Source organism: Diadema setosum, chromosome 15 (genome assembly GCF_964275005.1).
Source record: "Diadema setosum chromosome 15, eeDiaSeto1, whole genome shotgun sequence".
NCBI classification, from domain to species: domain Eukaryota; kingdom Metazoa; phylum Echinodermata; class Echinoidea; order Diadematoida; family Diadematidae; genus Diadema; species Diadema setosum.
The window spans coordinates 24,424,739-24,436,889 of record NC_092699.1 but is presented as its reverse complement, the minus strand read 5'-3'; the positions used below and the strand labels follow the sequence as shown (position 1 = coordinate 24,436,889).

Sequence of the window (12,151 nt, the reverse complement as noted above, 5' to 3'; positions counted from 1 at the left end):
TCATGAAAAAGGATAATGTAGGGCCTAATACTTCTTTCTTATGCTGTCAGTGTGGACGAAATTGTGATTTTTGACAACTTGTGAAATTTGTTTAACTCGTTGAAGAGTACTCCCAAGTATACTTGGGCAGGTGTCTATGGGAAATTTGTGTTATGGCAAAGTCAGCTTGTCCTCAATGGTTATTCAAAATTATACAAGTTTCAAGCTGTTGAATATACAGTGTATCACATCTCTTGCATACAAACTCAAGCCATTGTATGATCCCTTCCCTTTGGTTATTTTTGACTAGGGATAGTACAGTATTGGTGGAGATGAGAATTGGGCTTTTAACTTTTTGCGAGATACCAAGAAAACACTTATGATATAGGACAGAACATACCATTTTAAGAGGAATTCAAAGTTTATTTGATGAAAATCGGGTTTGGAATGACTGAAACATCCAAATACAAAGTAAAACAAAGTGATCATAGTAAAGTGTGGGTCCCACACTTTACTAGAATCGCTCTTTTTTGGATATCTCAGCCATTTCAAAACCAATTTTTATCAAATAAACGTTTAATTCCTCATAGAATCACAAGTTCTTTCATATTCCATAAGAGGTTTCTCATTATCTCACCAAAAAATGTTAGAAACCTGAAATTAGGTCTCAACCAAAACTGTACGATCCCTTTAAAATCACCTGACTGACACCAGGCATTGTAAAACTGGATTGATAAAAAAAAAAAAAACTGGATTGATAAAAAAAAAAAAAAAGATAGGCCCTATGACAAGTGAATACACAACAGTAATAAAGATGATAAAAATATCTTTGACACAATGGTAAAAAAAAAATGGTGTTCTGAGTCTTAACCTTGTAGTGCAATATGTTAAAGGGGATGGTATGGTATTGTTTGAGATGAAACAAAGTAAAACAAAGCAATCCAATAAAATGTGTGTCCCAGCTTTTATTAGGATAGCTTTGTTTTGGATATCACAGCCATTTCAAAACCAATTTTCACTCAATAGACGTTGAATTCCTTGTAGAATTATACAGGGTATGCTTTTTCATATTTCATATTGAAGAGGTTTCTCATTTTCTCCCCCCCCCCCAATAAAAAAAAATAAAAAAAATAAGTTGGAAACCTGAAGCTCCATCTCAGCCAAAACAATACCATGTTGGCAAAGTTGAAGTATGTTCTTTTGTCTAATTCCTGATGAATGTGTCATTTTTTTCAATCACATGTTTAAGTGTATATCATGGCAAGAATGGGAAGAGCCATACAATGGCTCAATCGATTACTAGCGCACTGCATGCCTTATATTAGATGATACATGTACTGAGAATATGAGCTACATGGTTGCACAGGTATACTAAGAATTTACAGATCTAAAAGGAGATGAGACTTCCACCTTGGCTATGCCTGAAGAACTATTCAACCACTAAATAAAAGTACATTTCTGAGAAACATACCAGGAATAGTACATTTCCAATTGCCAAAATTGATATGCAGTTGGCAAGGGGCAAGCTTTCAAACAGCAAGAGGGGAAAAAAAAAAAGCAATCGCACAAGAAACTTGTGACGTCAATCTTCCGTTTGATCAACGTCATGCAACAGATGTTGAACGGGATTGCGTAGCATGCTCCATGAAATTTCGCCTACCCCATCTCGGGTAAACGTTTGCTCATCGGCAGAAAGCGTCATCCTATCCGAGGAGAGGACATTTCAAACCAACACCCCCCCCCCCCAGCAGTTGTAACTGCTGTAAATATTCGCATGACACATGCTTGCATTTGTAAATTGGCACCGTCCCTCTGGGCAGCGCATGGATTGCCAAACTGACATCACTGCAGGGGTAATGAAAAAATGCCAGCCACCAGAAGGATGGTTTTGATTGGTAAAATGTCTGGAGGTCATCATACTCCTGTGATCTAGTACATGGAAGGTTCACACTGAACTGATACCACCACCTCACTTGTATCCGGCATGGACAGTTTATTTTCCTTCCCAGGTTGCTGTTTTACATTGCACCTCCTCCCCTCCCCCCTCCCCAAGAAAGATGGGTGAATGTAACTTTTTGATTATGATATGTTAATTTCTGAAAAGCCACATTTCTTTCAAAGTTTCACTACATGAGTGCTGCTAGAAAAGAAAGAAAGAAAGATAAAACCTGGGGCATTTCTTACTACAGAGATACGACTCGCCAAAGCTAGGTGGTCTGTATTACCCCACTTTCCCCTACCCCCAATAGGCGTGTCTTCATCAGCCTGAAGTTTACTAGCGGGATATTTTGTGGCCTTGGAAAATAGCCCGATACAGCGAATGTGTGTCTTCATCAGCTCAAACAGCCCGCTTGGGAAAATTAAGGGAAAAAAAAAAAAAAAAGTACACATACCTCCCCCAAGCATCAATATTTATGTTCAGACGACAAGCCCTAACCTCAAGGTTAGGAAACCGCGAGGTTAAGCTCTTGCCTCCTAACTTCGACATGCATCCACACGACGAATCTTAACCTTGAGGTTACGAAACCTCAAGGTTAAATTCCTGCCCCTTTGAGTGCATAGATTTTTGTGTCCAGACGGTGCTTAACTACGAGTGGGGATCCCCCCCCCCCCCCCCCCGCAGCTCGTGGTTAGAGCGCTAACCATAAGATTTCTTGTGTCTCTTAACATCGAGCTAACCTCAAGGTTAGCTAACTACGAGTGTGTCTTCACGGTCCCTAACTACAAGCTTAACCTCGAGGTTAAGGCTTGTCGTCTGAACATAACTATTGATACTGTAAAAGGCTTCAAAGTTGACCCGAAAGAGAGCTTATTTTCATGTTCACGTCCTTGACGTGATCTCACGTGACATGCACCGACAAAATAATCTGGGACAAACACTGAGATTGAACCCAATTTGAGGTAAAATGATCAAAACCTGTCACGCCATTGTTGCATCCAACTCTTGTGTCCCTGATGGACATTTTAATTCCTTCCCCAGGTTTTTGCTCTTGTTTTCTATCGCACATGTATTGCAAAAAGAAAGTTGTAGATGGAACTTTTTGATTATACACATTAATTATTGGCTTAATCCAACTGTTGCATACTACAACGCAATTCACTTCACATGATAGAAACAAATTTACATATCATGGTGTCATGTTTTCTAAAAACATCAGTTGGAATATTTCTCACAGATGTAAAGCTTTCTCAAAGTCAAATGATCTAGCATCAAACATCCTCTATAGTAACTGTGCCCATGAAACCTTGACAAGCCCGTATAAAGATGTAGAAAGTTACATCAAATGTAATGGAAAATCATTTTGGACCCGAAAATGCAAACTCGAAAAGATTTACACCTCATGTAATCAGTCATTTCACCGGTAATGTCAAAGTTGTGAATGGTATTTATAAATGCAACTGCGCTCTCTGGCAATCTTGACTATAAAATCTTCATGCATTTTATGATCAAATTGATTGTTCGTACTGTTTAACATGCAAGCATATAGTGCATACAGTTATGTATTCTATGTTCCTAGATGAAAAAACAAACAAACACACCAACAACAACCATATGCATGTATTATGATTTTCTTTTGCAATATGACGTTGTTCTAAAGGTATTTTCATTTCTGAATTATGAAATTTCTTATAAGATTTTCCTGAATGAGTGTTGCCACAAAAAAAAGAGAGAAAAACAAACAAACAAACAAACAAACTTTGGGCATTTCTTATTAGACAGATATGATGAGCAAAAGTTTTTTTTTTAGAAACTTTTTAGGATCGTACCATGGAGTGCCAAGTCTGCAGATATCTCCACCATTCATCAACACTTATGATGATGTAAAACACATCAAAATTTACCACAAGATGGCTCGTTTGTTTGCATGCTCATTTCCCTGACGTGACCCCAGATGTCATGGACTAACAAAATCATGTCATGCACTGACAGCAACAACAGCAGCAGCAGCAACAACAACAACAACAACAACAACAACAACAACAACAACAACAACAACAACAACAACAACAACAACAACAACAACAACAACAACAACAACAACAACAACAACAACAACAACAACAACAACAACAACAACAACAACATCCAGAACAAACAACAAGATTTGAACCCCACGTGAGCCACAAAGATCACAACCTGTCGCGCGATCGTGGCAACCAACTCTCGTGTCCTGGATAGACACTTTATTTCCCTTCCTGGGTCACTTTTGGTGTTTTAGATCACAGTATCTACATTGATGTGTTGCTTTACTCATGTTGTTATATTTTATTGACCATGTCTTCTCACCCTTCTTGTTTTTTCAAAAGAATATTTTGCTTTGTTGTATGACAGAAAAAGAAATAAGAAAAGAATAAAAATTATATACAGTCATTGAATGAGATCTTCTTTCTTGACTTAATTTCGGGTAAAGATAAAATTGATGTTGCATAATTTAATGTGATAGGAGTTGATTTTTTTTTTGTGTGATTACTGTTATGGCAATTATTATCATAACTTTACAGTCATTTCACATCCACCCATAGTCATTATTAAAGTAAGAGAATAAAGAAACTCAGTAATGTTTTCTGTCTTGTTTGCTTGCTGTTTATTGCTTCTTTTTCTTTATACAGATGGTTCCCAAGAGTGAGATATGACTATGTTTGGTGGCTTTGATTATGATATGTGGCTTCATTTATATATATATATATATATATCTCACTCACACACACACACACACACACACACACACAAACACAAAAAAAAAAAAAACCGCACCCTGCACAAGGTATAGAACACATAGGAGAGGGTGAATGGATTGGGCATAGAAAGAGAGGGAGAGAGAGTGAGAGATGGATATATATTTGGGAGATATAGAGATAAGGAAGCGGCATACTGCAAGCTGTCTTTCAATGAGACAGAAATATCAATATGTGTGCAACGGGCAGACTACACGTCTGGTGCTTCTCATTAGCAACAAGTGTCATATGGAACATGGAGGAGGTAAAATTGAGAAGTTGGAAAGTAGTCTACTGTTTCCAGACTAGTTTCATTTACGTGTTGAGGAGGAACGTTTAATAATTCTGGATTTTATTTTGTTTTGTTTTGTTTTGTTTGTATGATTGTTGTAGTTGTTTTTTGCTTTGATATGTGGTTATTTCTTGGAGTGGGGAGAGCTGGGTAAGAAGAGGAAAAAGCAAGATGAATTAGATTATTTGTCACAAAATGCCATGTGTATGATTTGCACTTGGAAGTGATTGTAGGAATCTGATTTAATGCACTGGGGCCTGAGATAGTCATCTCATGGAAAAAACAAAATGTCTTATAGTGTGTTTATATGTGGTTCTGTATGACTGCAATTGCATGTCTTAGTAGGGTTTTTTTTTTTGGTACATTTTACAATGAAAATATGTATCCTAGAACGATGTGGCTTATGATGGTCTCAGGTCACTTAAAAGATGGCTCTGATTATCTGGCACATAGCTCATTACCTACATCAGTTTGCAATAGGAAGAGTCCATATTGTATGAAAAAAAAAAAACCAACAAAGACTCACCATAATTATATGCATGCAGGGTCACTGAAACCCTGTAAAGTCTAAAAGCCTGTCTTCATCACACTGAAGTTTCAAAATAGCATGCTCTTTAGTGGTAAGGAAATTAGCCCGATGTCAAATTAACTGGCTATTTGAGCAAAATAGCGTGCTATTTGATTGGGAAAATTTTCCCCAAAGTATTGGTCTGATTTGTAAAATAGCATGCTAATTTGTGAATTAGCGCACAATTTGGGTTGTGTCTCCATCAGCTCGAAATTTTCCTGATCCCATCATACTGTGTGCTCTGAGCCCACAGAAGTCTACGTAGAGTTCTGTGGCAGAGCGAGTCGAGCGATCGCGAGCAGAGTAATGATGCAAAGTACGCGCGTGTCAACTTCGAGCTAATTTCCTGAGTGGGCTGTTTTCGCGCCGATGAAGACGCATGTTCATAATATCTGCCTATTTTCCTAAACTGCAAAATGGCACGATAGTTCGAACTCCGGTCTGATGAAGACACGCCTTAAGAGTGGGAGCTCTACCAGTTGAAAACTGAATTGTGTTTGATGAGGGAGAGCCCTCAAAGTGAAGCTTATGCCCTCTGTCATTACCAGCGATAAATCTATATAATATTGCCTATAGATGTCCATATGGTAAATTGAAGTAGTGAGACTGAGCGGGTTAGGTTGAGGCCATACAGTTTACAGAATACACATGCTTGTATGGGAGCATGGGCTTCAGTAAGCTCAGAGAACTTCATAATTGGGAGGGTCTGCTTCTGGAGACTAGCCGTAGTTTGCGATCGACGAGTAAAACGATGCCCCGATCGATCCCGGAGTGGAAATAACACTGCGAAACTTAGCCCTTGAGCCACACAGGCTGGGACGCTCATTGATCAATCCCAAACAAAGTAAATGGGATAGCGTTGTGCCTTGGCTATTTCTCGCTGGCTTCTCTTTCTTTGATGACACACAGAAAGTGGACATCTTTGTTACTCTTGGGTTTAGATTAAGAACAAAATATTCAGTAACATATTGCCAATGATGTTGGACAGATAGTGTCAAGTGTGTGAAGAGAAGGGTGGAGAAAATGCTGACTTAAGATTAGCTGTCATTTATGGCAGTTACTTTTGTAAAGAGATGGTATAGTTTTGGTTGAGATGGGGCTGCAGGTTTCCTTTTTTTTTTTGTGAGATGATTAGAAACCTCTTTTGAAATTTGAAAGAGCACAGTATTGTATGTTTTTATTCCAATATATATTAAACTATGCCTCTCGCTTGTTTTGTTTTTTTTTTCCTTCTGCTGTTCAATGTAAATGTCATGTGGTTGCAATGATTGAATGGAATATTTCATGTCTTCTCCTGTCTGGTTAGCATTGTCAATCCCGTGCTGATACCAGTATCTTTAAGCCTTAAAGGGATTGTATAGTTTTGGTTGAGACCTAATTTCAAGTTTCTAACATGTTTTGGTGAGATAATGAGAAATCTCTTATGAAAGAGCATGTAATTTTATGAGGAATTCAATGTTTATTTGATGAAAATTGGTTTTGAAATGGCTGAGACATCCAAAAAAGAGCGATTCTAAGAAAGTGTGGGACCCACACTTTATAACGATTGCTTTGTTTTACTTTGTTTTTGAATGTGTCAGTCATTCCAGTGCCGATTTTCATCAAATAAACTTTGAATTCCTCTTAAAATGGTATGCTCTGTACTATATCATAAGTGTTTTCTTGGTATCTCGCAAAAAGTTAAAAACCCAATTTTCATCTCCGCCAATACTGTATCATCCCTTTAAACCCTGCACTTCATAATTCCCCTGTTAGAGGATCTTGTAACAATATGATATTTTTATGGCTTGAAATAGTAAAACGGCTGAGATGCGCCAGGGAGTGAAATTAACAAGATAGTGTCGGCAGAATCGTGACCCTCTCAGCACTGTTTCACATGACACCACCTGAGGGCACATGAGGTCCCAACATATTGTCTTGGTCGTGCAACCGTTGGGGGTTTCTCAGACTACCGGTACAAAACCTTGACATATGTACTCGCGATTCTGAAACATGTTTGTTATCGTGTTTACATATTTGCAGAGTGTACAGGCGCTGAAATTTAATAGTTTCCTCTCCAACTGCAAACCTGCAAATGATATCCCATGCATCAGCTGTGTCACAATTGCCATGGCCTGTTAATTACGTGTGCAAGTCTCAATACTCTGAACAGGAGTATGTATACAAAAATCTGGGATATGCTGGCACCATTCAAATACAAGTTTAAGTTACACTCTGCCTTCTCAGTCAAAATGTTCAAGATTTTTTAACATCTAGGGGCTATGATAGGTCAAATATGACATGAGATATGTGCAGAGACTCCAACTCTCCTGCTTTCGACGGGAGATCTCCTGCTGAAAGCCCATTTTTGCAAAATCTCCCATTCTCCCACTTGAGATTTAATTTCTCCCGCCCTAGCTCTGTGTCTTCCATTGGAAAGGATTTCTCACTTATTGCCATCATATGTTGAAAAATAGAGACAGTGCCTTAGACAGTGCGAGAAAGCATCTAGAACCCTAGAGCTTCCAGGGCCCTTATGCGGGTCCTGGACCTGGTCCAAGGAACTTCGCACTTCATGCACATCAACTTGGAGTCTCCCATTTGCTAGGGGTTTCAGGTGGGAGAATCTCCAGATCAGAAGGTGCTTGGGGTTGGAGTCTCTGTATGTGTGAGGGAGAATCATGGTACAAGTGTATGGTACAAAGAATGTGATTGAGTGACAGATCTGTTTGTTAAAATTTGTTTAATAGAAACCAGCTCTTGTGTAAGTGGTCAACCCCTCTATGATATCCCTACCCCTGAAATTATACCTCTGTTAACCCCGTTGAGGACGGACTGATTTTGCTACAACACGCATTTCCCATAGACATTTGCCCGAGTATACTCAGGACTCATCCTCAACGGGTTAAGGGCTTTTTACACTTGCAAATTTTTGCATAGTCCCGTACCAACGGTGGGGCTAGGGGGGGGGGGGGGGCCTTAGCCTCACCGTTGGTACCGGACTTTCCTTAGCCCACTTTCTGTTTACACTTGTTTTTGCCAAAGTGGGCTAGCCCCACCGATAATCCTGTACTATCTGGCCCTGCGGAAAAACAGGGTTAGCACCGCAATTGCGGTGCCAAGCAAGCGAGTGTAAACAGAATGAAAAAAATAATCCTGGGCTAAGCGACGGAGACGAAGTCCGGCCCCCCACTAGTCCAGATACTGGACGATTTTTATCATCCGCAGTCCCCACACACTCGGCACCCACCCAATGCGCCCAACCGCTGATTGCGACACTCCGCCAATTGGTACTCCCGAAACACAGGAGGGGTGAATTGTGTAATACAGTGTACATACAGACAACATCAACGTACGTCCGTACACACGCGGGCACACTACGAATACAGTCCAGGAAGTGGACTAGCCCCCCACTGACCAATCAGAAACGAAGTAATCAAGTGATGCCGGTGCGTACGTGTACTTGTACAGTGCACAGCGTAATCATGAATATTCATGTGGTTTGGAAAGTACGGGACTAAGAAATACGAGTGTAAAAAGGTCAGTTTTCTCCTTAGCCCAGGACAAGAGCTTAGTACGGGATTTATTGGCGAGTGTAAAAAGCTGAAAAAATTGGTACGGGACTAACGATAGTCCTGGGTCAGAGAAAGTACGGGGGTTAAGAAACACAAGTGTAAAAAGGGCTTTATTGTTCCCCAGCTCATTACCTACCACTCTTTTCACGTTTTCACCTTTCATAAATCATTCCTTCTGGTACTCTTCTCATGGTAGTCTATTTATCATTTTCACATCCTTTGATATCGACTTGGAAGAAACTTATGCCTTTATTGTGCGTAAAAATTGCATACATTTATGTGTATTGAAATTGGAGGATACAATATCTTTCTCGGAAAAGCATAATATAGAATTGAACTAAAGCACACTCAGAAAGTCATCATGGCATAATCAGCACCTGTTTTGACATGTTCAAAGTATGGCTTGTTTGATGACATACTTGCACGCCATTCATGCTGTCTCACCTTATCACTTTTTGTCATATTTTTTATCGTTCTTTTGTATCGTTCTACACACTTCAGACCAAATGGAATCTCAGAAAATGACAATGGATCAAAGTTGACACAATTTATCATATGGGATATGTTCCCTCTGTGTTATGAGAAAAGTAAAGATAAGATTTCAATGATTATTAAATATATAGCAATGACTCATGTACAAAATTTTGTACAAATTTTACCCAACAAGCTTTGCTTTTTAGTGGGACCCTCCATTTCCATTCTAGTCTTTGTATTATGTATTTGTATATACCTTAGAAAAGGAATTCCTGTTGGTACTCGTGATCACTTGTACGTTTTCTTTGAAATTGTCACAAATACTATGTATGTTCCGTTAATGTATTGTATATTATTTTCTTTGTTTATTCAATGGAAATGGAAATAAAGTTGAACTTAAAGTTGAAAATAGCTGGGCATATATTTGACAATGTGTTTGACACGTGGTTGTTATGGCTGTCTCGCGCTGCGCAAACTTACAAATGATATTAAAGGTGATACAGTCCAGTTTCAAAATAGTTCTGAAAAGTCCACTGAACATGTGATCCAAAATTCTTGACTGCTGATCCACAGATGGAACAAGCTGAGGTCTTGTATGTGCAGTACCCCACAAAGAATTCCAGATATGCCTGTCAAGTTGCTTTCAGGGGGGCATTTCATGAAGCTTTTTGTGGGATACTTTTTTTTTCAGACATATTTACTCTCAGCCAATCAGATGCAAGGATTTCAGTAGCTTATAACAGTTTGTCAGAAAAAAAAAAATCTGACAAAACACTTCATGAAATGCCCCAACAGTTCCAATACTGGTACTGTGCACTTCATTATAATGAACATGGTTACAATGAAATTTCGTTACAGCAAAGTAAATATTCAGGTCCCAAAATGATTATCTATATATTCTATATTAGTTCGAATAGAACAAAATTTTGATATATAACAAACAAAAATTGCTGGTCCTGAGAACTTTGTTATACTGTAAAAGTGGATATATTCGCGTGACTAATTTTTCGCACTCGGCCGGGCAAGAAGAGTTTTGCGTGTTTTTAATTCCGCAGAGCCAAGACATCAACAAGTACAACATATGGGCAGCAAAAATATTCACATGCTTTTATTTTCATGCCAGTTTCGTTGTGTAAAATGTGCGAAAATTTTCAACTTTACAGTAACAGAAATCACCTGTCATCATTTTCTGACAGTGCCTTAATTGTTGACACCTAATCCTCATTTTTCTCTATCCCAATCTCCGTTGCTCTTCCAGATGTGCTGAACGATGCCATCTTTGACGAGGACCACGATGAGGTGGTGGTGGTCAAGGACATCGAGATGTTCTCCCTCTGTGAACACCACCTGGTTCCATTTATAGGAAAGGTATGGTCATCAGCAGGTGGTCACTTCTGACCCACGTGTCTTCAGAAGTCATATTAAAAAAAAAAGAGAGATATGGGGCATTTACACTCCCACCAAAATCATAGTTTTTTGCACATTCCAGATTTTCGGTGTCGATATGCTAGGAAAATGCTGTTATGTGAACAAAAAAATAGTAGAAACGGAATCGAAAAACCTTTCCTCAAGAGTAAAGTATTTTAGCTCAGCAGCTTTATTCAGGTTTCTTGCCAGTGTAAATGCACGCTTCCATGCGCACCAGTTTCATTCTGTTTTTTCAGTCACGTAATATCCATGTAGACTGCATTGTAAGCTTGTGGTACATTTATGCTTTCTTCTTTTTTTCGCTATAAGCAGCATTTTGAAGCGTTATTTGTGAAAAGCAAGGTTGCATCCCGACTTACTTTGATGTAAATGCTTTTCAAAGTGCTGATTCAAAATGCACATAAAGGTGTATTTACAACAGATGATTCTCTCAAATCATGTTTGCTATGGAAGCATTTAACACAAGTCACGTTTACGATCAATCGGCGATTCTCTTTAATCGGGTATACTGGGGAGGCATTCTCTTTAATCGGGTATACTGGGGAGGCATAAATGCAAAATCACATACTCTAAACGGTTTGCTATCAGGGGTTTGTAGTTTTCCTAACAATTTGCAGTGTATGTTTAAGAAATATGCTCTTTCTTGAGCTCAACAGAATTAAGCGTGGGTATACACACTACCAACACCCCCTACCCCCCCCCCCAAAAAAAAAAAAACATTTGGGATCAGCATTTCAAAATGCTGATTCCGTTTTGGCAAATTGAGCATAATGCACCCAAAGCAAAGCCACAGTGGTTTGCCAGAGGACCTGTGGCCAAAGGGGAAGATGGCATTTTCAAACATGGAATCCTTGCCCCTGCACTTCCTGTCAAAACTTAAGTTCGCATACAAATCTCTTTACCAGTACGTCATTAAAGTGCGTGGCATGAGAGTGCAAACAACCAGAGAGTACCTGCTGCAAAGTTATCTCCAAAGTTTGAGCAGAGGGCAACATCAAGTAGACAGATTATGGGGTCAATCGGTGCTTAAAACTTTTTTTTCTTTTCTGTATTGTCATGTTTGTTTGTTGGAAGGTGGAGGACTACATTTACATTTCGTAGCCCAGAAATATAGATCCATCAGCAGTATTTCTTTTTACC

At 39.0% G+C, this 12,151-nt stretch overlaps 1 protein-coding gene across 1 annotated transcript in view; it reads left to right on the top strand.

Annotated features, from left to right (window-relative positions):
• The window catches only part of LOC140238924 (GTP cyclohydrolase 1-like), a 55,459-nt gene that overhangs the window by 31,066 nt on the left and 12,242 nt on the right, over positions 1 to 12,151 (top strand). The window contains exon 2 of the mRNA XM_072318821.1: positions 10,842 to 10,951. Coding sequence (XP_072174922.1) covers positions 10,842 to 10,951 — 110 coding nt within the window. The remainder of the gene's footprint in view (positions 1 to 10,841; positions 10,952 to 12,151) is intronic.